The following is a 27,999-nucleotide window of genomic DNA, read 5'->3' as shown; positions in this document are numbered from 1 at the left end:
ATTTCAGATGCTTGTTTACACTTCAGTTAATAAATGAACAGAAATCAACACAACTTTATAAACGTGCAGAGGTTTTGAATAATTCTGGCTCCAAAAGCTCTGTGGAATATGTGTGTACTAGACTAGAGCACAAGGGGAAGAACTCAGCATTAAAAATTCTTCCCTCGCTGTAAGGGGCATTCACTGAGATTCTCCTCCCACCACTGTCTCCACCACAGGTGGAGTGGGCTGAGACTTGACTGTAAAACTGGAGAGAACCGGGTTGAGTTTGCATTTTAGTTGCTGTCAAAAAGCAAGCTTGGAGAGCTATCGTCTACTGCAAAAAGCTGCTTGCCATCCAGAGAAAGATGCATCAGTGGCTTTGGATCCTTGGAAAAGTTCTGCTGTTGGTGAGAGTTGCTGCCTCAATTAACTTTGTCCATCACGGCTATGAGGAATTGTTACAGGCGCTGTTCGATGTAAAGGGCTCATGCCCCTATATTACCAGGCTGTACAGCATTGGGCGCAGTGTGCATGGCCGCAACCTCTATGTGCTGGAATTCAGCGACTCTCCTGGCATCCATGAGCCTAGTAAGTGTGCCCAGAGGTATAACTCTTGTATAGCTGAAGAGATGCTTCTTTCTGCTCTGCCTGATCAATGCACAATTGGGTTTAGTGTGGTGCTGGAATCTCTGTGCCTAATGGAATCAAGCCAGGGCCACGGCAGGGGGAGGGCTGTACAGAACAGAACCAGTGTGTGGATTAACACTGACTTGTTTAATTAATAACATGGTTTTAAAAACGTATTAAGCCTCATGACACATTAGTGGGTTTATTCCATTTCATGTGAAGGTCTGAGAGATACGTACTAACAACCATCTGAGGCTTGTAATTAAGGTCAAATTTAATGCCAATTCCAGAGAGTCAACTCCAACTCTCTTTTTAAATGCTGTACTTTAATTCTACAAAATAATGTAGCTAATTGGACAAAATTAATATTAATCTTGGAAGATGACAAAACCTTTACTTCTCCCTATACTATCTCTCTTCCCTAACACTCATAACTTTGTTGTTGCAAATTGTAGCCTTGATAGACTATACTTTTGAATAAGTGGGGCAGAGCCTGACATTACAACATGTTGATACTGATGACAGAGGGAAATACAGGCGCCAGACTCATAATTATGCAGCAAGAATTCTAAGATCAAAGATCATGTGTTGAAGCCCTTGATATAGCTATAGCTATAGCTAAAGCAAAGAGGTTTTTCATTAGAAGTATTCTGGTTAATGAATACCTTCCCCAAAGTAGTGTACTTAGGAATCACAGAAGCTGAAGTTCAACATATCTGGGGGATACCAAACTGGAAAAGACTAGTCTACGGTAACCATTATCCTATAGATGTCAGGCAAAAATATTTTTATTCAACTAGGCATTGTAAAATTATTCATCAGTTACATAAAGCACAAGAGTAGATAATTAAAATTCTTTAGATAATCCTTTTACTTTTACCTTTTTATTTTTATGACATTTTATGGTCTTTTTTACTTGGACCCCAAAACCTAATTAAAAGAGCAGTATTTGTGTTTTAGTAATTTAGTAAATGTTCATTTCTCTGATGTGCAAAGTTCAGCATTTACCAGTATGATATCCATTGTTTTATTAATTAATCCTACAAGATAGATAATACTAATAACTAGTAATTTTTCTTCCCACCAAGATTAGCAGGTAAGCCATTACAATTCATGTAAAGAAATCCCATAGACCAGTTGGTTCAAAGATTTTTAAGGATACAAGAAGAGGAACATAGAACTGATGAAGAAGGATAGGGAAAAAGAGGCTGGGATCAGCTGCAAGTTTGATCAAGGGATATCTACTGTGTTATGTATACATGGATTTCCCCCCTTATAATCTACCCAAACATTTTTATTCTTTTGTGCATAAAGTAGGACTACTTATATTTTCAGATAACGCCTATAATCTGACACTGTACTAATTCTTAGAGCACTTCTATACAGACGTAATTTCCTAAGAGGGGCGTATCCTTCTTCTTGTAGAATGCATCTGGCAGTGTACATGTAGAAAAGGGCATCTATGACTAGTCTATTGTTTTCTTAATTTTTCTTATGTACCATTTCATGTATTCACAACTATATACATTACTATTATCTTGTAAACAATTGGCCAATCAAATAAATAAATAAATAAAATAAAAATAAAAATAAATCTATGGGGGAAGCAGTTTTACATAAATGAATTGGAGGCTAAACCATGCTGATTTTATTTCTCAATTTTCTTTAACCCTGTAAAGCTTTAGAAGGCTGGAATGTGACATTCCAGGAAATAAGCTGAAGAGGAACGGTGGAAGGGACCTTTGGACACACTATGTGAAATAAGGAAATAAAGACCCTGATTATGTGGTTGTGACTATGCCCTACTTTCAATTCTCTACTGCAGGAAAAGATTTGCCCCCAGGATACATACCATTCTCATACAATGCACTGCTTCTTCCCATTTTTTCCAAGCACAGATTCCTGTCCATTGCCCTGTACTTTAAGTTCTGTATGAGAGACAGCAATTGACCTCTCTTGGTTTGACAGTGAACCTATGGCCTGAAGCAGCACATAACCTCACAATGAGCTTCTTTCCACAATACAAAAGGCCACGGCTATAGTTTCCTCACCACAGAATGCCATTTGGGAATCTATGCTGCTTCCACCTCCTGCTTGACCTCAATGTTTATGCATCAGCACCCAGTTGTGTTGAATCTATCTACTCTGTTCCAATATCAACAAATTTCTCCCTTTCTCAGTGGAGCCAGAATTCAAGTATGTAGCAAACATGCATGGGAATGAGGTACTAGGCCGGGAACTGTTGCTCCAGCTTGCGGATTTCCTGTGTGAAGAGTATCGCCATGGTAATCCACGCATTACCCAGCTCATCCATGAAACACGCATTCATCTCTTACCTTCAATGAATCCTGATGGATATGAAGTGGCAGCTGCCCAGGTACCAGGCAAGCATCCCTTTTTTATTTCAATTGCTATGGTAATAACAAAAGTTTGTTTTAAGGCAGCCAAGGGAGAGAGGAATGGTGAGAAAGGGTATTTAATGCTTACTGAATGTGTTGGAAGTGCAATTTTCAGAATATTTAGTTAGTTCCAGCACTTTTGGAGACATCAAATTTGGGAAAGCCAAAGTCACAGACAATAGCTCTAAATCAAACTTTATTCATTGCAACAGCTGAATTAAACTTCTATGTCACAAGGCAATACATCTTAAGAATAGGCGCAGGTGACTGCTACAGAATATTGTATAAACTTATCACGATTGCTTGTTTGTGATCTTCCAGAGACATATAGCTTGCCACTATTAAGAACTTATAAGTGAGAGAGTTGGATCTTAATCTGATTTAGAAGGCAACATATTGCAGTACTATGTAGTAAAAAGTAGAACATATGCTTTGAATGCAAAAAATCTTTTGGTATCTACTGGTAAAAAATAGAAGGGCTTGCGCCAGTCAATGTCAACAATACCAGCTAAACAAAGCAATATCTAATTCAAAATAAAGCAATTCTCTATGTTCCCTGTGGTCACTTTCAGTCATGGATGCTGAGTTGTAGCAAAGCTCTCCCTATCTATTATGATGTAATGATGCCATAGTTGCAGACCTGTAAAAGTGAGACAATCTTCCTCCATATTTTCCTGTGATTGGGAAATAGGCATTACATTGCAATGAATATCACTGGCCAACTTGCTTTCACTTTCTTGCTCTTCAAAGGATGACCGATGTTGTGAATCAATAAAAGTGAATAACCTAAATGCAAATTAGGGGTTGAAAACCTGCACACTTGATTGGTCCTTATACAACAACTTGGGATTGGGCTAGAACTAGTCCCTGATTGGCCATTTTTGGGACTATTCTTATTGGTTAGTAGTTTGAACTTGTTGCACATTTTCATTGGTTAATAAGGCAGCAGCTAACCCTATAAAAGGGTTACTGCTGCCCATACCGTTGCTCTGTTATGTTCTATTACTTATTAAAGAGTTGAAGTCACTGGTCAGATGTCTGGTCTCCGTTATTCTCCATACTTAACACTGGCGACGAGGATGGGATGAGGAGACCGAAGAACTGACTAACCTACAGAGCAACTAACAGAGCATGTGGTTGAACACGCACCATCAACGGCAACATGGCCAGCGGTGTCGTACCACCCGCTCCATTCGACCCAGAAACTGAAGACTGGGAGTCGTACATGGATAGGTTCCAGATGTTTCTGGAGACCAACAATTTGAAAAATGCAACAGCCGGGAAAAAAAGAGCTATATTTCTAACCCACTGCGGCCCTACCGTGTTTAAAATGGCAAAGTCACTTGCCAAGCCAGCAGAGGTAAAAGAGATGGACTGGGACGTCCTCGAGCCTTTACTACGGGCTCACTACGCGCCCACCGTGCCAACCTTAGTCCGAAGACACGAATATTACCGGAGGGACCAAGAAAAGGTGAAAGCCTTGCTGATTATATCGCGGACCTCCGAAACCTTGGAGGCCTCTGCGGATTCGCAGACTTAGAAGAAGCTCTCCGGGACCGTTTGGTGGGCCTAGAAGACGGCACGATCCAGAGTAAAATTATGGCTAAGGGGGACATCAGTCTCACCGATGCCCTTAAAGAAGCCTCGGCAGCAGAGGCGACCAAGAAGTCGGCAGCCTGAATGCGCCGCACCAACGCACCGCTACGTAAACTCGCCATGGATACCTCGCCTCGCACAGAGAGACACCCGGTATCAACTCACCACGAAGACCTAGAGTCTCCGTCCGACAGCGATGGGGAAGAGGTCAACCGACTGCGAACGGAGCGAGACCAGCCCACACAACACTCATTTCGACCGTGTGCCGGTTGTGGATCCAATCACCCACGATCCGGCTGCAAATTCCTCGACGCGCTCTGCCGAAATTGCGGGAGACGAGGTCACATCGCAAAGGTTTGCAGAAGCAAACAAAACTCCAAACCCTGACAGGCCGAATGCCAATCTTCAGGATTCTTCGGCACACACCGAGAAAAATTGAACCACTCCTACAGAAACAAATCGTCCACCACTTCCACCAGGCGTGAAGAAACCCGGCGGGAAGAGACCCACCAAACAATCACCATAGGCCACGCTACATCCCTTGATGCCGGGAAAATCCGAGTAAAGGTCGCCATCGAAAACAAACCTTGCGTGATGGAGGTAGACTCGGGATCTTCCCTCTCGATGGTATCGTGGAAAACGCTCTAACAGCTCATTCCCACGATCCGCCGCCAAGACCTTAACCCTCAAAGGGTTATACTCAAAGACTATCAGGGTAACAGAATTCCCGTTGTCGGGTCCCGCAAATTCCAGGTCTCATTCAAAGACCGCTCCGTCGCACTACCACTAACGGTCGTGGATCGAGACAGGCCTAGTCTTCTAGACCTTCAATGGTTCAGGCCGCTCGGGATCACTGTAGCCGGAGTCCACAAGGCCGAGAGCGTTGATTGGGAGGAAGCACTCGTGCAAGAATTCCAAGACGTTTTCGCTAACGGACTAGGCAAGTATAAGGGGACCCCAATCTCGTTTAACTTGAACCCTGAGATAGCACCCATCCGCCTTAAGCCGCATCGGGTGCCGTTCGCCTTGAAGCCTAAAATCGACGAACAACTCGATAAACTAATAGCGCAGGGCGTACTGGAACCCACCAACCACGCCCGTTGGGAAACCCCGATAGTGACGCCTATCAAGCCTGATGGGTCCCTAAGAATTTGCGGAGACTACTGGGCCACATTAAACCACGCACTGCAGCAAAGTGCTTATCCAGTACCGGTAGTGCAACATTTACTCCATTCCCTGGGCGGCGGGAAAGTTTTCGCCAAACTAGATCTAGCCCAGGCGTATCAACAATTGCCTGTAGACCCAACCACAGCCAAGGCGCAAACGATCGTAACACATAGGGGCGCCTTTAAATGCAACTGGCTCCAATTCGGGGTAAGCGTCGCCCCTGGAATCTTCCAGAGTTTAATGGAAAGGTTGTTACAAGGGATAAAAGGCGTTGTTCCATATTTCGACAATGTACTCATCGCTGCACCTAACAAAGACATCCTAGAAAAACGACTCAGAGAGGTTTTACGAAGATTCCAAAATGCAGGCCTCAGAGTAAAAAAAGATAAATGCCAGTTATGTACCGAAAAAGTAGAATTTTTGGGATATCTCCTGGACAGCCAAGGAATTCATCCCACCGAAGACAAATTACGAGCAATTAAAAAGGCACCCACTCCAAGGAACAAGGCAGACCTACAGGCGTTCCTTGGACTTATCAATTTCTATAATGTGTTTTTACCCCACAAAGCAACAGTAGCTGAACCATTGCATAGACTATTAGACAAAAAAGCAACGTGGGTTTGGGGGCAACGGGAACAACATGCTTTCCAACAAGTAAAGAAATTGCTAACTTCTGATTCAGTACTTATGCAGTACAACGAGACTCTGCCGCTCACTATCACGTGTGATGCATCACCTTTTGGGGTTGGGGCAATTCTGGCCCACGTGTTACCAAACGGAGCGGAGGCCCCCGTCGCGTTTTTTTCGCGAACCTTAGCTAATGCTGAACGAAATTATAGTCAGCTGGACAAAGAAGCTTTAGCTATTGTTGCTGCAGTTAAAAGATTTCACGAATATGTTTATGGCCGTGCGTTTACAATAATCACTGATCATAAACTGCTACTGGGGATCATTGCGGGTAATAAACCAACCCCGTATATATTGTCCCCCAGAATGACCCGTTGGTCTGAATTCCTAGCGGCCTACAACTATACCTTGCAACACCGCCCGGGGAAATCGATTCTCCATGCCGATGCATTGAGCAGAACACCGCTTCCAGACGCTGTTGTGGATCCAGCCCCAACCCTCTCAACACTACAGATCGAAGCTCTACATGCACCACCCTTGACGGCTAGAGACATTGCTTTTGAAACGAAACGTGACCAAGTTCTGCAACACATACTACGCTGGGTTGAACGGGGGTGGCCGACGGACCAAATAGCACCTGAATGGGCGCCTTTCAAAGCCCGCCAAACCGAGCTGTTTTCCCAAAAAGGCTGTATCTTGTGGGGCGATCGAGTCGTAATCCCTGGCAAATTGCAACAGACTGTTTTGACGGTATTGCATGAGGGACATACGGGTATTGTGCGGATGAAATCACTCGCACGCAGCTATGCTTGGTGTCCGGGAATCGATAAAAGAATCGAGGCCTGGGTTGCTACGTGCCAACGTTGCCAGGACGTCAGCAACGCCCCACCTAAAGCAAGCCCAACCGAATGGGAAACGCCGAGGGGACCGTGGTCCCGTATTCATATTGACTTTGCGGGGCCTACCAAAGGTCACACTTTCCTGATTACTGTCGACGCCTATTCTAACTGGCTCGAGATTCATCGAATGCACACAACTACAACAGACTCAGTTATTAATAAATTAAACAGACTATTTGCCACACACGGGTTTCCGGACGTGTTGGTCTCGGACAACGGCCCACAGTTCACTGCATTGCCCTTTGAACAATATCTTGCTGATCGGGGCATCCGCCATGCGCTAACCTCGCCCGCGCACCCTGCGGCGAATGGACGTGCAGAACGCATGGTACAATTTGTAAAAAAGACCCTTCACAAAATGGAATTTGGCAACATCGACGAGAAAATCAATCGAATTCTCTTGTTGCAACACATCACGCCCCACAGCGTGACCAACAAAACGCCCGCTGAACTTCTTATGGGGCGGAAAATACGATCGCACCTTGACCGGCTCCACCCCGCTTCGCACCGGAAAAACCTTTCGGCTCCAGCAGCAAATGCCGGGAATTTAAGGTAGGCGATTTAATCTTTGCCAAAAACTTTTCCGGCGACCCGTTATGGATACCCGCAACCGTTACCCACCTCACCGGGCCTAGATCTTACCGCCTGCTAACAGACGATGGGAGGGTGTGGAAACGCCACATAGACCAGCTCCGATCGAGATTACCACCCAGCGGCCATGACTTCCCGGTTCACCAACTCAAGGGGAGGGAAGTATCGAGGGAATTGACTTTGATACAACTAATAGCGGGTCAACGGGAGCCCTACAGCCCAGCGAAGCACCGGAACGTGAAGCGGGGAGGGAGTTGACGTTTTCAGGGAACTTTAATACGGGGGAAACCGAACTGCAAAACCCCGAAGAAACACGGAGTAGCAGAGACAACCACAGTGAATGCAGCACGGAATCGCCGTGCAGCGAAATAGAATTTAACAAAGGTCATCCAAACGCTCCACCGGAACCGGACATTAGACAAAACCCGGTGGAGCCGCGGAAATCGTCCAGGCAGACCAAACGGCCTGCCTATCTTGAGGATTTTATTACAGCTCCCCTCAAACGGAACCCAAGGGGGAGGGGTGTTGTGAATCAATAAAAGTGAATAACCTAAATGCAAATTAGGGGTTGAAAACCTGCACACTTGATTGGTCCTTATACAACAACTTGGGATTGGGCTAGAACTAGTCCCTGATTGGCCATTTTTGGGACTATTCTTATTGGTTAGTAGTTTGAACTTGTTGCACATTTTCATTGGTTAATAAGGCAGCAGCTAACCCTATAAAAGGGTTACTGCTGCCCATACCGTTGCTCTGTTATGTTCTATTACTTATTAAAGAGTTGAAGTCACTGGTCAGATGTCTGGTCTCCGTTATTCTCCATACTTAACAACCGACATCATGATGACTTCAGAAGAGGAAAGTCACAGCAACTGGGGGCCTTCCAGATAACAGGCTTTCCACAAACTCTTCCAATTTATAATAATGCACTTAACACAGTTCCAAATTGTTCTGACCATTTATTGTTCTGAGTAGTTTATTGTTCTTTTGGTAAGAGATCTTTGAGAAGGGCATGTGACATCGAATAGTAAAGGCAACAGCCAATTTCCCAGCCCAAGGGAAAATTGATTCCTATAATTCAAACTGATTTCTTGGGTCATAAAAATAAGGGGATTTCAATTCTGCATTTCATGTTTATGCACTGTGGCTTTGAATATAGTTGTGTTAAGGAAAAAGATACGTTTCTTAAAATATAATAATCTTTAATTTAGGGTTGTCTTTGAATTCTGACTATGCTAATCTGTATCAGAAGACCCTGTTCAATTAATATTTGGCAACTATTCTTAGAATCCTGAAATCCAGAAATTCCTGAACTGTTTTCTTTTTTCTGAAATGCGCTTCTCCCTTTTGATGACTCAAGAGATAAGCTAAAATTTGGTATTCACTTAAACATATCTACAGATTACACAAAAATGTATTATTCTCTTTTTAGAACCAAAGTTATTTAGAGTATGTCACTGGGAGAAACAATGTCAATGGAGTCGACCTTAACCGTAATTTCCCTGACCTCAACATCATGATGTATTCCAATGAGAAACAGGGTGGACCCAATCATCACATCCCTTTGCCAGATAATTGGAAAAGCCAGGTAATGCCAATCCAGTTCATCCCTTTCAAGAAATGTCTGTATCCACTTACAGTTCATCCACTCATCCATCCTAGCCATGTGGTTGTAGAAACTGGTGATGTCTGTGTAATGCATGTTACTGGGCTCTTACAATACTGCAGGAATTAAGTTCCCTCTAATTTTTTTGCCATTCTCTTTACATTTCTCCAAGAGCCAAATTTCACATGGAAAAAATCCAACTGCTTTAATACTCCCTGGATCATAGTCCTTTGGAACACAGGAAGAAGAATCACATTTTGTTTGGGTCGCTGTCTGTGTATCTAGATATGGAAAATTAACATATTGAGAATTGGTTCCCAAGTTCTTAAACATCTGTTAGGAACCTAGCTAGGGCATCATTTCTGATTAGCCATGTGAAGTCCTATATGTATTAAATTTGATAGGGATGAGTATAAAGTCTACACACTTGCTTGTGCCTATGTGCGTGTGTGCATGCATGTGCATGGGCACGCATGCATGTATGCACATGTGTTCGCATGCTGCCTTTAAGTCAGCACTGGTTCCTGCCTGGGCTAGTCTCTCCAGTTTTCTTGGAAACATTTTAAAAACAGTTTGCTATTGTCTCTTTCCTGGGTGAGAGAGTATGACTGGTCCAAAATCATCCAGGTAGGTTTTGTGCCTAAGGCAGGTCTAGAATTCACAGTCTCCCAGTTTCTAAAATGCAGAATCATGACTAGATTCACATATTATCCTAAGCCATGAGTTACTTCAGCATGATTTGCTGAATAAGCCACAATGGGCTGGACATGTTAAAAACATAATGTTTATGAATCTTAATGCTTGTGGGGTTCCTGCAACATGTACTTTTAACCAATAATAGACTTCAATAGTGTGTTTTTGTACTCTGTGTGTGTGTGTGTGTGTGTGTGTGTGTGTGTGTATAGGAGGGAGGGAGTCAGATTATAATTAGTGTGCACTTAAGAACTTTCCTCGCTGCTTATTATTCTGATACTCATGTTGAATAGATATCTAACGCTTTTTACAATATTTTTGTAAGTTGCCTAGAGTCACTAATAGTGAGTGGGTGGCAACATTAAGATAGAAAACATGAGCAAGACTAAATCAGATAACCTACTCTTTTCCAATAAAGCTAAGTCAGTTTGGCAGATTAAAATTCTGCCAAAATTTTGTTTTAATGGAAGGAGACTGTGTCTCATTGCACCCAAGAACATTTCTGTGGTACATGAAAGCAGGAAAAAGATTTCCCGCTTGATCTTAATAACAGGCAAGCAAGGATGGTAGTTGAGGAGGCAATACCTCAGACATTCCACATTAGCCCTTTAGGACTTTCAAAATAATTATCAATCTAATGAACTGTGTCCAGAAATCAATTAGTGCAGGCAAAAAAAAAGGAATTTAAGGGTTTTATAAATGGGCACTTGCTAATTTCCATAATACTTTCCAAGACCAGAGAATTCTGAGATTTGAGAATAGTCATTTAGGCACTTTTACATCTGCGTTCTGGGTATGTTGCCATGAGGGCAGTACTGCAGGTCTGGAACAAATTAAAAGTATTAAGAATCAGGTTGAGCATCTGGCTTAGTATTTTGTGTATCTCTGACAGGTAGAACCAGAGACATTGGCTGTAATTCAGTGGATGAAGAGTTACAATTTTGTTCTCTCAGCCAATCTGCATGGTGGAGCTGTAGTTGCCAATTATCCCTATGACAAATCCCATGAACAGAGAATCCGCGGCAACTGGCAAGCAAACAGCACCCCTACCCCTGATGACATCCTCTTCAGAAAGGTAAGAAATGTCAGGGATAATAAAAGCAAGATGAAATGGATTCAAATCAATGTCTGTATAGAACAGGGGTGTCAAACTCAAGGCCCAGGGGCTGGATCCGGCCCGCAGGGTGCTTAGATATGGCCTGCGGGACTGCCCTGGAAACAGTAAAGGACCAGCCTGTGGTGCCTCTGCCAGTGAAAATGGAGCTCGAGAGGGCCGTGAGTAGCAAAGGTTTGCAAGAGGCCATCCCAGCCGAAAATGGAGCATGCAAAGGCTGTGGCCAGTCCTCCCAAGCTCTGTTTTCAGTGCAGATGGTTACAGGAGATTGTTGCAGCCAAAAACGGGAGCCCTTTTTCACTGGAAGAGCGCTCAGGCCACTACAAGCATCCCAACACAAATGATGTTGAGCTGGCGATGCCCAACCCAGTCCCCCAAGGTCAAACAACCCTGATGCGGCCCTCAATTAAATCGAATTTGATACCCCTGGTATAGAACATCAGCTGTCTTTTAGGAGACCATTAGATGCTGGCTTCACATCTAACCTGTGATGACCCGGCGTGTACCCTAAATATAACAAAAACCAAAATGTAAATAAAGGTCCTTTCATGCCTTCAATTTGGCTTCACTGTTCAGTTGTTCACAGTTGGAGATTAAACTATTTTCAAAATAACATTCCAAACGAAAGAAATACAGTTCAAACTCAAATAGCAAATAATGAAGCAAAAACCAAAAACAAACCGCACTGAAGAAAGTTCCATGACAGACCAGGATAATTAATTACAAACTTCAAGAAGATAACCAGGTACAGTCCATTGGAAGAACACCAACCAAGATAAACCTTCATCCAGGAAAAAACACGCATCTGTCTCCAGCGTTTGTTAGCACGCAGGTCCAAACTCTTATACAGATCTCACACCTGCAACCCATGAAGAGGATCATGGCCCTCTCCTCCCAAGTAGACCACATTTTTCCCTGATCCTCTCCTCCCTGCGTGTGCCCTAGGATGGATAGGGGATGGGCCTGGGTCCTCCTCTGACTACTCAGCAGGCCTCTGCCCTTCCCCAGCCCCCTCCACCACCTCTGGAGCCACACTTCCATTCCCTGTTGGGTGTTCCTCCTCTCCCTCAGAGTCAGTCTCCACCAGGGGCATGACATAACCTGATCTCAGGTTGGTTCTGCACACCAACATGACCAGTGTGGAAACTAACAATAAAATATACCAACTTAAGTGTGGTGTACTTTGGACAAGTGTTGTACTTTGGACAAATACCCAGTCTTGGGGATTAAGCTGAATAGGGGTTCTATTCTATCCAAATTGAGATCCTGGGAGAGAATTCAGATGGGAATGCCTCTTCTGCTCCTGGTTACCTTTGGTGCTCTTCTGTGTCAGTTCCCAAAGCCCAAGGATAGGATCAAATAACTGGCATCAAGTGAGTCACCCTCCCCTATTTCTTCCACCCCCACTTTTCTCCCTCCTCTTGTCCTCCTACCATTCATGGAAAGAGAATATTAGGAGAGAAGAGACTCAGTCCTCCTTTCTTTCCACCCATCCTCCTGATCACTTACCAAGAGGAGGTAGAGGAGGAAAAGTGGATCTTTTTATGTTTATGGAGATTCTCAGTCATCCAGGCCATAGTTGTCCCAAAAGTGCTTTTTCAAGAGGAAAACTGGATTTCTTGTTTTTCTTTTTTCCCCCCTTTGAAGTCATTTTGCTTCTCATCCAAGAAGCTTCTTCAGCTCTGATTGGATGATGCGGAATGGAAGAATTTATACTCCTTGCAGACAGCTGATCATTTGCATTCTTTTTTTTTCTTCATTCCCTAACATCAACTCAGAGCTGAAGAAGCTTCTTGGATGAGAAACAAAATGTCTTCAAAGAAAAACAACAACAAAAAAGTCCAGTTGCCTCTTGAAAAAGCACCTCTGGGTCTTCTTATCCTTTTCACTGTGGATGAATGCAATAAAACTGCTCTTCCAGGGTGCATACTGTTTACTGTTTAAAACACCCTCCTCCCTCAGGACTTCAGTGCTTTAATGCCAAAACCACTGTGAGGAATTTTAAATATTTATCCAGTTGTATTTATGCATATCCAGCAGTCTTACAACAGATTGCTGGATATATACTGTATAAAATGATGTCTTTGCAGTTTTGATACTACAGCACCAATACACAGAGAAACGGACAGCTGAGATGAGGGGAAGTACCCCTTCATGGTTGTAAAGCAGGATTTCCATGCGAAAAGTGAATCCAATAACGGAAACTGCTCCCAAAAGACCATTCCCCCTCCTTCTTTACCCATGAGTGTATGAGAAGAAGGAGAAATTAGGAAAATGACTCCTTTTCGGTCTATTCTCTGATCCTGGCATAGAACTTCCCCCTTTTTACCCGTTCTTAGGGGAAGGAGGTCATTTCAGTGCCTGGAGAACTAGAATCCAAAAAAACCTGCTTTCCTCATCTGTTTCTCACTCCCCCTGCCACCCATGAGTTGAAAGAGATGATGATTTTGGGGGTGGGGGTGGGGGCACAGTGTGAGAGCAAAGCAAATGGCTCAGAAACTCAGTGCCCAGCAATAACATCAAGGCATGCCTGCAATAGCCTAAGATCATCAGAAGCAGCAAGCCGGCCTCCTTCCCTAGGCTTACCTCAGAACAATTCATGGCAGACTACTTAGCAAAGCTTATGCTGGAAAAAAACAGAAAAACGCCACTTCTATGAACTGAATGATGGAAAGATGAACAGAGGTCATCTTCATGGTAGTCTGGAAACAGATTGAGAACATCATATATTAATATCCTTAATTAACAGTTAATGGGTTATCTTTATACTGTAGCGTGCAGATATGTGGATGAATTCTTAATATTGTAAATGAGGGATAGAAAAGTTAGAATTGAAAAAAGGATGTGTTCTAAACATGAAGGAACTGTAATAAGATGGAGGGGGGAAGCTTAACATGTAAACAGAGTGCAGCTGCTGTGAATACTGTGGTACTGTATACATTTTATGTCACATCCCAGAGGTGGCCAGTGATCAGTTCTGCGTTTTAATTCTGATTCCCTTATTTTTTTCTCTCTAATGCGTATGAAGCAACTAGTTCTGTTGTAAATAATGATACTAGTCCTTCCTTGTATATATTTATTATTAGAAGTGTTTGTTCAATTTGCTCTAGAAGCTCTCAACTTGATTCTCAGGCCAAATGACTAGTATTGCAATATATCTTGTGTAGTACAGCACAGTACTGGTAATTTAAAAACTGCAATGAATATTTATGCTCGTTTGTAATAATGACTCATAGCCAGTTATTGGATTCTTTTCAATCTTGGAGTTCTACTATGAGATAGACAGAGGAGAAACTTCAAAGGAAAAAAAATGCAAGGAAGCCAACCCCTACACAGTCGGGGGTGGGGTGGGGGGAGGAACGGACATTTTTACAGACAATCTTTTTTAATGTAGTGCTGTCTTCATCTTGGGAAAGCTTTCAGCATATTCTTCTTGGTTCTATTAATTGCTATTTTTGATGTTTTAATATTATTCTACTGCTAGATTATTTATTTTTATTTGCTATGTGCTGCACTATCCTCTGTAGTGGATAGTAGAATTTTAGAATAAAATAAATTATAAACATATTTGATGGGCCTTGAACTGGCAGTGAATAATCCAGAAGCTGCCCAAAAGGCTGATTTCAAGATGGAGGTGCTGGGCTATTATTAGGAAAGTAAAATTAATCTGGTGATATAATTCCTCTATATAAAGTTATGCATTTGTAAAATTCTATATACTGTAGAGTTGATTTTAAATAATAAATAATAAAACAATAATTGAGGATTGTAGAAGTAGAAAAGTACGACCTAAATTGTAAGTTGTTGGAATAGTCCTCCCACCCAAACTGAAAAATTACATTAAGGTTTGGAGTTATATAAAGGTAAAATATTTTTTCCTCTACTTCTCAAAATACTGTAACTCAAATGATTTAATAAATTATATCTATCTATCTCTATATCTATATCTATATATAGCTTTCACTGTATGCTGTGAATATTTATGTTTCTTGTTTTGCTCGGAACAGCATTGAGTCTGCTACATAGGATGATAGGATAGCTTTTCTTAATGGGAAGCAAGGACAGTAATATTGCAAAGGTGATGTTAAGATCTTCTTTTCCCCTTTTTCACCTGTGACTGGACAGGTGAAAATATATGACCAGTTTGACATTTTCTTTCCAGTTGGCCAAGGTTTATTCTTATTCTCACGGATGGATGCATCGTGGTACAAACTGTGGAGACTTCTTTGTTGATGGCATCACTAATGGGGCCTCCTGGTACTCACTCAGCAAAGGTAAGGCAAAATGGCGTGACAGCACAAGAGAAAGAGAGTGAGTATATTTTGGAGAGAATATTTTGAAATGACCCATCGTGTAAGAGTAATAATGGCCTTTAGAATGTTTAGAAAACTTCCCTCCTTTGGAGCTCTTCTTTTATTTTGATCTTTGGTCCTCATACTCAAATATTAAGTCATCAAGAGACGCCGTTTTTTACATCCTTTTAGTTGGTGACATTTAGCTCAAAGGCATGCTTAAGACTTTTTATCAGTGTTGCACTGGCCAAAGATAAGTCATTTCTTTGAATCATTCAACTGAATTATAGTTTTACTTTAATGCATTTTCTCTAGCCCTTCAGGTTTCTGCAATGACCTGCGATTCCTTAGGTTTCTTTTGGTTTGTTTCTGATATATTTTGGTTTGCTGCTTGCTTAATTTTACTGTTTTATTTTAGTGGATTTGTAAACCATTCTGAAAGTTTGTTTGGTTAGGAATCATGTTGCAGATTAAACGTTATATATCTCCAGCTCTCTCTGTCCTTCAGGGATGCAGGATTTCAATTACCTGCACACCAACTGCTTTGAAATTACCCTTGAACTGAGCTGTAAGAAATTCCCGCCACAGGAGGAATTGGAATATGAATGGCTGGCAAACCGGGAGGCCCTTATTGCCTACATAGAGGAGGTAACAAAATTACGACACAATATCATTCTGCTTTTTGGCAAACCTTTTTTAAAAGTTGACATCCTCTTTCTTTCATGCTTGTAAGATAGTACATTTAATAATGAACCCTTGATTTGACTATTTGGCAGTGAATTACCAAGGGCAGGGCAATGGAGCTGGTCTGTCCTAGGTACAGGTAATGAGAGTAGCATTGTCTGCCCACCTGGGGATGATAAGGAGGCTACCCAGAGTGTTGGTGGTGCACGTGTGGAGTCAGGTTGGTGTTGCTGATGCATCTATCAGCTGTTTGGTTGTTAACAGAGGAGGGGGCTGTTAAAAAATTATCTGCTCCCATTGTCTAATATGTCAAGTACACCATTGCCTTTTGAATAGGGGGATGGTGTATTTATTAAACCTGATTGCCCATTAAACCTGAAAGTGCTTTTGAATATTCATTAAAAAGCCTATCTACTACTTTGCACACACACAAAATTATGTTTCTTACCTGTCCTCATACTTCTATCTTCTCAGTGCTTTCTTGCCACTGCTGCACACCTCCACCAGTCTTCCCAGTGCTTTTCAGTCAGCCCTTACATTGTTCCAAATTTACCAGTGCCTTTGCTGTACTACTCCCTGCATCTCCCACATTTTTTCCTAACTCTTCCTAGAGATAATACAATTCTGATTAGATATGTGCAGACTCAATTTTTTTTCTTGTTCATCTAATAAATAAATCTAGAATACATGAAAACTCTGGAACTCTGTCCAGAGATAGTCTTTTCCTCTGGAAGGCCTTTCTATCTATTCTGAAGCTGCTGGTGGATGAACCTGGGACTTTCTGAACACACCACATTTGTGTTTTATCACTGAGCTGATCATTGTGACCTGGGAAAAGACATTTTCTCAGAGCAGTAAAGAAGCTCTATCACAGATGAAGCTTCAGACAAAATGAATTGTTGCTGTATTCTTTCTAAGTACCATCATCTTAGTCCTAAGGCTGTTCAGTATTTCTGTTGTGCAGATTCACCAGGGCATCAAAGGCATGGTGTCAGATGAAAACAACAACAAACTTGCAGGAGCTGTAATTTCTGTGGAAGGAATTGGCCATGATGTCACTACAGGTTGGTACTCAGCCTAACACTCTTTTTAAAGAGTTCTTAAATTGATTTCATAGGTATTGACCATATTATAATTTGAATTTTAAAAGTTGCTAGAATTTAGTAACAAAGTCAGAAATTAAACAGTAAGCCTATGAAAGCACTTCCAAATCTGGTGCCTGCCAAAGTTATTAGGAGGACTTATGTACTGTTAGAACTCCCTTTCTGGAGATTTGGAAAGTTGTAATCCTATAACAATATAGGGAACATTTAATATTGTAGCATTGCACCATTTCGCTTTAGGCTATGTAGTATATCTATAATGTATGTTTGTGTGAAGTAGACATGTAGTCAGGCTAGTCTGTGGAGAGGATTTCTGGAGTTTGTGGTATTTTTATTAACTTTATTAAACTAAGTTAAAAGTTAATCCTAGAAAAGTGTATGTCGTGTCCGTCGAGAAAGGAAGCTCGGAGTCAGTGACTTGGTTTCAGCTCTTTATTGGCTCCGGATACAGCTTAAGCTTGAAGGGGAAAACTGCGGCTTTTTATTTCCGAGCCGCGGCGGCGCGCCAATGACACCGCTTGAATCTCCCGCGATTAGTTTCCACCAATCGCGGGGGATTCGCAACGGGCCAATCAGTGCGGCTCGCTCGACCAATCCGGTCGCCGCGCGCTTTAACCAATCGCGACGCGGGGCTACGAGTATGTAAATTGACTTGTACAGAACACCCCTCCCCTCTTGGTTCGGTCCTACGTAACGTAGTCCCGTAGGTAGGCGGGGCTTCGTACTTGTCTACTTGACTTGCGCAGCTTAGTTGTTGTTTGGCTCCCGGCCGGTTCGGTCGGGGCTTCTGTTTCTCTTGGCCCTGTCGATGGAACCCCCTGGAAGGTGTCGCTGGGCCTCTTGTTGCAGCTCCCTCCCGGTCTACCCGGGTTGGTCGAGCTGCGACTTTCGCCGCTCCTGCCTGGTCTTTCCGGGCTGGTTGAGCTGGCCTGGCTGTTCCTTCCTGGTGAGACTTCGGGCTGGCTGTTGACTGGTGAGTATTGCTGGTTATTTCCTATTTGATCCCCTGTATCTTCCCTCCCCTCTTGGTTTGTGTTATCGGGGTCGTCTGTGTTTGGTTGCGTGTCGGTTGTGTTTTTTGTTCTTGATCTTATTTGATCGATGTGGCGTTTCCATGTTTGTCCGTCGGTTGTCTGTAACCAGTAGGAGTGGGGTCCTGTCAGTTGGGTTATAGTTGCCGGTACCCATAGTGGGTCTCCGGTAAGGTTTCTTGCATAGACTGCGTCGCCTGGTGCAAAAACCCGGTGCTTGCTAGATGAGTCCGGGGGTTTTCCGGGTTGTATGTGGGGTGTAGTCTGTCGAGTGGTGACCTTAGTTTTCTCCCCATTAGTAATTCTGCCGGGCTTTTGTTAGTCGTTGTGTTTGGGGTGATATGTTGTATTAGGAGCATTTTATTTATTTTTTCTTGTATGTCCCCGTGTTCGATCTTTTGGAGGGTTCTTTTTGTAAATTGAACCATCCGTTCTGCCCTACCATTGGCCGCCGGATGCGCCGTCGCTGTCAGTGCGTGTCGTATGCCTCGTTCTGCTAGGAATCTTTCGAATTCCAGCGAGGTGAACTGGGGTCCGTTGTCTGACACGATGACATCCGGGAGACCGTGGGTTGCGAAAAGTTTGTTTAAGACCTTGGTTACCGCATCTGTTGTGGTGGTCTTCATGTTGCTTACCTCCAGCCAGTTGGAGTAAGCATCCACCGTGATGAGGAATGTGTTCCCTTTTGTGGGCCCGGCAAAATCTATATGGAGTCTCGACCATGGTCCCCTGGGCGTTTCCCATTCTAATATTGGTGCTGCGGGGGATTTGGTCTGGTTTCTTGGCAGCGCGAGCACTTGGCTACCCAGGCCTCGATCTCCTTGTCCATACCTGGCCACCAAGCATAGCTTCTGGCCAAAGCTTTAGTCCTCACAATCCCCGGGTGCCCTTCGTGTAATAATTTTAATACCTTCCCTTGCAGTTTTTCCGGTATGACCACCCTGTCCCCCCATAGCAAACAACCTTTCTGTAGTGACAGTTCTGTTTGCCGGTTTCGGAATGTCCTGAATGCTTCATCGTTGTCTTTCTCTGGCCATCCCTTTTCTACCCAATGTAATACCCGCGCCAGACGCTTGTCTTTATTAGTCTCTCGGGCAATGTCTGACGCGGTTATGGGTAGGTCCGGCAATGTCTCTATGCTGAGGGTGGCCGTCGTGGGAGCTGGATCGTCGTCTAGGTCGGGAAGCGGCGAGCGGCTCAACGCGTCTGCATGGGAGATCGTCTTACCGGGTCTGTGTGTGAGCCGGTAGTCGTGGCGGCGAGGAACTCAGACCACCTTGTCATCCTGGGGGATAGGATGTTCGGGTGGCCTTGTTCCCCGCCAGGATGCCCAGCAGCGGCTTGTGGTCCGTGATGAGGGTGAATCGGCGCCGTAGAGGTACTCGTGGAACTTCTTTACTGCTGCGACGATGGCCAGTGCCTCCTTATCTAATTGGCTGTAGTTTTCTTTCGGGTTTGCTGAGTGTTCTTGAAAAGAAAGCGATGGGTGCTTCTTTTCCGTCTGGGAGTGTATGGCTGAGGGCGGCGCCGACGCCAAATGGTGAGGCGTCGCATGTGACGGCGATGGGTAGGGTCTCATTATACTGAATGAGAACGGCATCCGAGGTGAGCAGGTCTTTGGTATTCTTGAATGCGGTGTCCTCCCGTTTCCCCCAGGTCCATTTGGCCGTCCTGTCCAGGAGCCTATGCAAAGGCTCCGCCGGTCGCCTTTTGGGGCAAGAACACATTGTAAAAATTTAGCAGTCCCAGAAATGCCTGCAGCTCTGTTTTGTTCTTGGGTGTGGGGGCTTCCTTTATGGCTTTGACCTTGCTTCCGGTTGGGTGGATGCCATGTCGGTCTAGGAGGTACCCCAGAAACTCGACTTGCTCTGTGTATAGCTGGCATTTCTCTTTCTTCACCTTTAGCCCGGCCCCTTTGAATTTTTCTAGTACCTCCCTTAGGCGACCCTCTAGTTCCTCTTGGTTGGCTGCCGACACCAATACATCGTCAAAATAGGGAACCACCCCCTTGATTCCTCGCAGCAGTCTCTCCATGAGGCTCTGGAAAATTCCTGGGGCTACGCTGACTCCAAACTGGAGTCGGTTACAACGAAACGCTCCCCGGTGGGTGACTATTGTTTGCGCCTCGGCGGTTTCTTCATCGACCGGCAGTTGCTGATAGGCTTGCGCCAGGTCGAGCTTCGCAAAGACCTTGCCCCCCCCCAGCGAGTGTAATAGGTGTTGCACTACTGGGACGGGGTAGGCGCTTTGTTGCAGGGCGCAATTGAGGGTGGCCTTATAGTCCCCGCAGATCCTTACTGACCCATCTGGTTTGACTGGGGTGACTATAGGGGTCTCCCACCGGGCGTGGTCGATTGGCTGCAAAACCCCCTGTTTGACGAGCTTGTCAATCTGCTCGTCTATTTTCTTCCGGAGTGCAAAAGGCACCCGTCTGGGTTTTAGGCGTATGGGGGCGACATTTGGGTCTAGGCTAAAAGAGATAGGGGGCCCTTTGTACTTGCCTAGGGTGCCGTCGAATACTTCTTGGAAATCCCTCGCCAGCTGCTGCTCCCAGTCGGCCTCTGTGGTGTGGTTTACTCCCGTGACCTCGATCCCGAGTGGCGCGAACCATTGGAGTCCTAAGAGGCTGGGTCGGTTCCGGTCCACGATAGTCAGGGGAAGTTTCGCGGTGCGGTTTTTGAAAGTCACCTCGAACTGTCCGGTCCCAATGACGGGGATGCGGTTCCCCTGATAGTCCTTGATGATCAGCTTCTGGTTCTCCAGTCCTCTTTTCTGGATGTTTGGCACCAGACGCTTGAGTTCTTTCCAGGCGACCATGGAGAGGTAGGATCCGGAGTCTACCTCCATCCGGCATGGCTCGCCCTCGATGCTCACCTCCACGTAGACCTTCCGGGCATCCGTGGTTTCGGCATGGCCGATGGTGACCGTCTGGTGGGTTTCTTCTCTCTGGCGGCCTTCCCCGCTCCGTCGTCCTCGGTTGTCTCGGTTCCAGCGATAGTCGGCTTGGCGATCTCTGGTTCTCGGGGGGGTGTCGTCTCGTCCCCGGTTGCTTGGTTCTCGCCGGCGGGGGCTGTGTGTCTTTTTGAGTCGGCAGACTCGGGCGATGTGGCCCTTCTTGTTGCAATGCCGGCAGATCGCGTCGATAAAACGGCACTCTGATCGAAGGTGATTTCCCCCGCACCCGGCGCACTGGTTCCCCGACTTACGACCCCGTTGATCTCGCCGGTCCCGTCCTGTTTGTAGTCGGTGGACGTCTTCCTCCTCGTCCGTGGTATCGGAGGCGGAGTCCAGGTCCCCGTGGTGTGTGGTGGTTTCTCGTCGGCTTGTCTCGGGGGTTTCAGTGTGGTCCCCGTTGTCTGCCCTCCGAAGTCTGGCTGCTGACTTCCGGGTGGCTTCGGCTGCGGAAGCTTCGGCCAGGGCGTCCCCGAGGTCGATGTTGCCTTTTGCCATCAGTCGACTTTTTAGTGCCTGATCCCTGAGGCCTAGGACCACGCGGTCTCGGAGGACATCGTCCAGGTCCCTGAACTCGCACATCCCCCCTAGGTCTCGCAAGGCGGCTATGAAGTCGCTAATGCTCTCGTCCTGCCGCTGGTTCCGCCGATAGAACTCATCCCGCCGGATGAGGATGGGCACAGCGGGGGCGTAGTGGTTCCGAAGGAGTGGCTCGAGATCGGCCCAGTCCATCGCCTTCACGTCCTCGGGCTTCGCGAGGGCTTTGGCCATCTTAAACACTGCGGGCCCGCAGTGTGTGAGGAAGACGGCCCTTTTCTTCTGCCCGTTCGCATCCTTCAAATTGCTACTTTCGAGGAACATCAGGAATCTATCCATGTACGATTCCCAGTCCTCGGTAGCGGGGTTGAAGGGTGCTGGTGGGGTCATGCTGGCCATCTCGTCGGTCTTTGTCTTCCTCGGGACACGTGCTCGGTGGTTATTCTCTGGATCCCATCCTCGTCGCCAGTGTCGTGTCCGTCGAGAAAGGAAGCTCGGAGTCAGTGACTTGGTTTCAGCTCTTTATTGGCTCCGGATACAGCTTAAGCTTGAAGGGGAAAACTGCGGCTTTTTATTTCCGAGCCGCGGCGGCCGCGGCCAATGACACCGCTTCGAATCTCCCGCGATTAGTTTCCACCAATCGCGGGGGATTCGCAACGGGCCAATCAGTGCGGCTCGCTCGACCAATCCGGTCGCCGCGCGCTTTAACCAATCGCAACGCGGGGCTACGAGTATGTAAATTGACTTGTACAGAACAGTGTAGCTGAAGGATTTTAACTCCCTTAGGTTGCACTTTACCATCTAGAACAGGGTGACAAACTCAAGTCGTCACAGCACTGACCTAGAAGCACAAGGAAAAACTTACTTTACATCTGGGATTGTTTACTTATCCATTCTGTTCAACCATTCGTATATGCTATATTGAGTTTGAATTCATGATGGTGCAAATGGCATACAAGAATTCCATGTATGTTGAATTGAAGACATTTAGACCTTCATATGATGAAGAATGAATAAGGAAGGTGTTTACAGAACATCGGGCATCGGTCACTCCATATTTATTTATTTATTTTTTGCATTCATAATGAATATTTGAACAGAGCTACGGTATAAGTTCCTTGGAAGCATCTCCTTGGGCTTCTTGAAAAATTAATCAAGATGTTGGTTTAGTTGCTCTTTTGACAACTTACTATTCAGTGACATTTAGTCTCTGATGGTTTCAGGAAAAACAAGAGTGATTGTCAGGGGATTCATTAATTTCAATTCCACTAACTAAATGATGGCACCAGGTAGAATTTTGTCCTTCTGAGTTTTCTCATCTTCAAATGAAATCTTTATTATCTGAATCTTTTAGTATCTTCTTCTCTCATGTAGGTGAACATGGTGACTACTTCAGGCTGCTATTGCCTGGTAATTATAGAGTTATTGCATCAGCAGATGGTTACCAACCTCAGACTGTGATGGTGATTGTTGGCCCAGCTCAGCCCACACTGGTGAGTAAGGAAGGAAAGAGAAAATACAATCCTCCCACTTCCAATATGAAACATGAGTAGGGAAGGAAAAATAAGAAAATATCTGCATCTATATGTATTCCCTCAACGTCAGCACATCTTGATATCTTGATTAGTGAAAATACTATAGAAATGAGAAATTACTTTTCTACCCAAAAGAATGGTATACATTTCCCATACGGAAAAACATGAAAATACTCCCTACCTCCCTCAAGTATAAATTATCCACTAGTCACACAGTCTATCTTGGAATTAAGTTAGTTTATAATAGACTGGATTACTGTATACAAGGACCATCGATTTATGCTTCTGCTAGCCAGAAACAGCTTTGGCTGGGAAAACATTGCAACTACTATGTTTCAGGCTATTATCCAGCAACAGTAATCATTATTCTTATACAGTAGCCAGAACTTTGATGCCCCATTATTTATTTATTCATCTATAATTTATAATTATATATGTGTGTGTGTGTGTGTGTGTTTTCTTAAATTTTCACGGGTACTTACATGCATGGTATTCAGCTTTGTTCGGGTATTTTCCCACATCATTATAGTTGTGCTTTTAAAGTTGTAGCAACGTTTCATCAGAATCTCATCTGCCATCATCAGGCTTCTGTATAGTGTTCGTCTGTGAGTCAGGCTTTCACAGCTGTTTCTGTTTTAAATTTGGTGCTAGCCTACGCTGTGCCAGAATCATCTCTTCTAGTCATGCTTTCAGGTCTTTTTTCAATCTCTATGGCTTCTCTGATAATTCTGTGGCTGGGGTTTTCTATAGTGGCTAGGGTTTTGGTGCCATTGAAGTCGATGCTATGACCTGTTGCTTCATCGACTTCAATGGCACCAAAACCCTAGCCACTATAGAAAACCCCAGCCACAGAATTATCAGAGAAGCCATAGAGATTGAAAAAAGACCTGAAAGCATGAATAGAAGAGATGATTCCACCAGACTGTCAATTATTTGGAAGCCTGCACTCACAAACAAAAAAATCTCCACACCACAAGCCAGGCAAACACCTGGGCACAAACAGACTCCTCCTGATACCTCCAGCTCAAACACACCCCAACCAGGCGCCCAGATGAAACCTAGCTTCCTAATAAATGATAGCCATCCGTTTACTTGGAGCCAAGCCGCACTAAAAGCCTCCAATACAGGAAACACAATGTTGCCAGCCCATCAAGACAAAAAAAGCTACAAAACAGACAGAAGATATTAGAAACACCAATCAAGCAGAACACAGCAAACTCCAAGACCAATAAACACAGACCAGGACTCCCAACCAATCAGGATGAAGAAAAAACCATTCTGGCACAGCAGTAGGCTAGCACCAAATTTAAAACAGAAACGGATGTGAAAGTCTGACTCACAGACGAACACAATACAGAAGCCTGATGATGGCAGATGAGATTCTGCCAAAAAGTTACTACAACTTTAAAAGCACAACGATAATGACAGTGGGAAAATACCCGAACAAAGCTGAATACCATACATGTAAGTACCCGCGAAAACTTAAGAAAACAAATATATACATACATACATACATACATACATACATACATAATCATAAGCAAGTGACTCTGGGTAGCATATAATCCAGCCCTAGTTGAACTCCCTTTAAAAAAAAAAGTCAGTCCAGCAGTCATTGGAGGAGAATCAGTTATTGCTGAACTATATATACTCTTAAGCAGACCCACAAACATAACTAAAGGTAAGGGTTACTCTAGTTCAGCAATTGCTAAAGGACCATAAATTCCCTATCCGTGCAGTAATATGAGATGATTCATGGTAGCTAAATGTTAATTTCCCACATATTCTCCTTCATATCACTGATCCGAAGAATTGTTGGAAATTAATATGACACTTAGCTGCCTGGCACTAATCATAGCATTCCTTGAAAATCTTTTGCTGTTTCTCATTGCTAGAAGTATGTCCAAATCTGGAGCTAACTTATTATCATTGCTTCTCCCAAGGATTGAAATATATCTTATGTCTTTTTATTGGCCTATCTGATGAAGACTATAACAATTTTTTTAGTTACATCAAAATCTTAGCTCTAAGCATACCGTTTTCTAAATAAAATAATATACTATCCATCTAGAGACTATTAACCACTTCTAAAAAAAACCTATATAATAACAGAGATCTATACATAGATAGGTGACTTTCCTAGAATGCAGTCCTTCTGATTCACTGATGGAAAGTTGGCAAATATATACTCCCTTGTTGTTTTACTGCATAATTTTGTGAGTGTGTTTTTAATTCATCCGCAGGAACTTTGTCCAATTAAATATGACCAGCTTCCATCCAGCAGAGAGGCGGGGGTACAATATGTAATGTAATTTTTCATTGGATGGCATTTGTGTCTTTCAGGTGGATTTCCAACTCAGACAGAAACCTTTGGACAATCCTCCTGCACCAAAGACATATAAGAAAAGGTCCCATAATAAGCCGCAGCAAAAGAAGATTGTTCCACGGGCTGCCCCATGGCAGACCCTACGATGAAGTCAGTCCTTGACTAGATAAAAGCTGAAGTAGCCATGTCTGACATGCAATGTCAACAAATGAACTTTTGGCAAATGAACTTTTTAAGACGCACCCAACCCTCTGATGAGCCTCAGAATCATGAAATGCATCTAAAGCTTTCTGCTTATTAAATATATATTTAACTGCATTGTGGACTGAAAACTCTTTCCGAAGGAGGACAGGCATTAGGCTATTCTGTTCTATGATATTCTAATCAGTCCTGTATTTTAATTTCTCAAGAACACTACAGTACTGTAGCTCATGAGAGCCTGCATTGCCCTCTTCTGGGCACTGCAAAATAATCATGGAAAAAAAGGTTATAATAGGATGTTTTTAACCAATTGTTTACATGAATATTGGAAAAGTTTCCAACGCATTTCTTTGGGGTGAAAAAAACATATATAAAACGGTAACTGTTAAACATTCGTGACACAACTTTATACTGAATTATAGAGGCTAACTTTATATGCCTGCTCAAGCCAGCCCAATATGAGTTTATTCAGATTTGAACTTTTCTACAGAGCATCAGGCCCGCAGAGTTAATGCTATTCACCTATGTTTGAATCAGCAGAAACTGTTCCCTCTCCTGACTCTATAGTGCAGGGGTGTCCAACCTTGGCAACTTTAAGACTTGTGGACTTCAACTCTCAGAATTCCTCAGCCAGCTTTGCTGGCTGAGGAATTCTGGGAGTTGAAGTCCACAAGTCTTAAAGTTGCCAAGGTTGGACACCCCTGCTATAGTGGTTACTGCCAAATGGTGCTGACCTGATTATTTGCCTGCAAAGCATGCTTCTGGCTTTGCATATTGCCCTTCAGCGTGCCACCTGTCAGAGGGAAAACCATATGCACATCGGACCACTATAATCAAATTTTGTCAATAATTTCTAGGCTTGTTTTTCTATGTCCCTCTTCCAACAATCCATTTTGTCATTACCCAAGTTCAGTAAAATGAAAACCAGAACAGAGCAGTTCAGATTTAGCAAGGGAGTTAAAGTTATAAGCAACTTTGAATTTCTCTTCCTTTCATTCCCCTCCCCCCTCCACCATCCCTTATATAGACAGATACATGCAGACTTTCACAGACTTTCTCTGTGTTCTGTTTAGACTGCAATAAGAGTAGAGGTCTACCATTAGGTGAGCCTCCTATTCTATTTCCCTGGTACACAATTCCACTATTTTGCTACCTACATTTGCATTAAGTGGTAAGGGTCATACTGTAGAGTTAAAGCAGTTACTGCTAGGTAAGTAGTCTAGAATTGTGTTAAATTTGTGTTTTGCTGACAAAGAAATAAAGGGTGACTAGCATCTATTTCAAGCTATTTAGCTGTCATCAGCTAGCCATACCCTTCTGGGATTTGAACCTGGGCTACTTACATATTAGGTAGATGTATTAACCTCTAAGCCACAGGCTTAGGCTCTCCTTGCTTTGTCGGCACATCTACCTAATTAGGTACATCTACTTAATATGTAAGTAGCCCTGGTTCGAATCTCAGAAGGGTATGGCTAGCTGATAGGAGCTAAATAGCTTGAAATAGATCTATAGTAGTCTCCCTTTATTTCTTTTTGGTAAAACATAAATGTAACACAAAAATAGTTTGTCGCAAAAGCGACTGCAGGTGAAGGCTCTGGATTGGGGCTGAAAGGCAAAAATGGAAGCAGTATGCTCCATCCCATATTTCGGTAGACCAGGTTGCCCTGATAGATGGTCCCACCAGAAAAAAACACTAACCTTAGAACTGTTTTGTAGTTTGATCAATCAGCAGCACAATATTGCGAATTCTGATCCACTAGCAGCGCAATGTTGCTATATACAGCAGCTATATGCAGAGATTAACTGCAGAATGACAGCTACGGACTAGAGGGGAATGCACATACCCACATCCACTCGAAATGACAAATAAGAACTCCTCTGATTCCATCTGCTATTGATTGCCTGTTTTTACCTGCAGGGTAATGGTTGAAGTATACAGAAACAGATTTTACACTTTGGACTACCATTGAAACCTGTTGGGTGTAAGGGAAAGAACTTATGCCTGTTTCACACACGGAGTGGAGACAAGATAGCAAT

General features: G+C 43.9%; 2 protein-coding genes across 3 annotated transcripts in view; both read left to right on the top strand.

The window, feature by feature from the left end:
* DNMBP (dynamin binding protein) overlaps nt 1-27,999 on the top strand; it is a 224,312-nt gene that overhangs the window by 137,703 nt on the left and 58,610 nt on the right. The gene's annotated exons all lie outside the window — the stretch shown is intronic.
* On the top strand, nt 77-26,079 carry CPN1 (carboxypeptidase N subunit 1). Of its 2 annotated transcripts, none has more exons than XM_026678873.2 (9): nt 77-570; nt 2,790-2,986; nt 9,321-9,476; nt 11,080-11,262; nt 15,464-15,575; nt 16,102-16,241; nt 17,242-17,341; nt 23,275-23,393; nt 25,779-26,079. In XM_026678873.2, the coding sequence occupies exons 1-9, from the start codon at nt 348-350 to the stop codon at nt 25,908-25,910; spliced, it is 1,362 nt and encodes a 453-aa protein (XP_026534658.1). In that variant the 5' UTR covers nt 77-347; the 3' UTR covers nt 25,911-26,079. The 2 variants fall into 2 exon arrangements, with proteins under 2 accessions (XP_026534658.1, XP_087820903.1); XM_087964777.1 differs by lacking the exon at nt 77-570 and adding an exon at nt 807-876.

This window comes from Notechis scutatus, chromosome 4 (genome assembly GCF_049901735.1).
Source record: "Notechis scutatus isolate UNSWTSFEM ecotype Mainland chromosome 4, rNotScu1.2, whole genome shotgun sequence".
NCBI classification, from domain to species: Eukaryota; Metazoa; Chordata; class Lepidosauria; order Squamata; family Elapidae; genus Notechis; species Notechis scutatus.
This window is presented reverse-complemented; position numbering and strand designations above follow the sequence as displayed.

Coding starts and splice junctions, on each gene's coding strand:
- CPN1 (XM_026678873.2), top strand. CDS start 348: ATGCATCAGTGGCTTTGGATCCTTGGAAAAGTTCTGCTGTTGGTGAGA. Junction 2,987..9,320: donor ATGAAGTGGCAGCTGCCCAG/GTACCAGGCAAG, acceptor TTCTCTTTTTAG/AACCAAAGTTATTTAGAGTA. Junction 16,242..17,241: donor TTATTGCCTACATAGAGGAG/GTAACAAAATTA, acceptor TCTGTTGTGCAG/ATTCACCAGGGCATCAAAGG.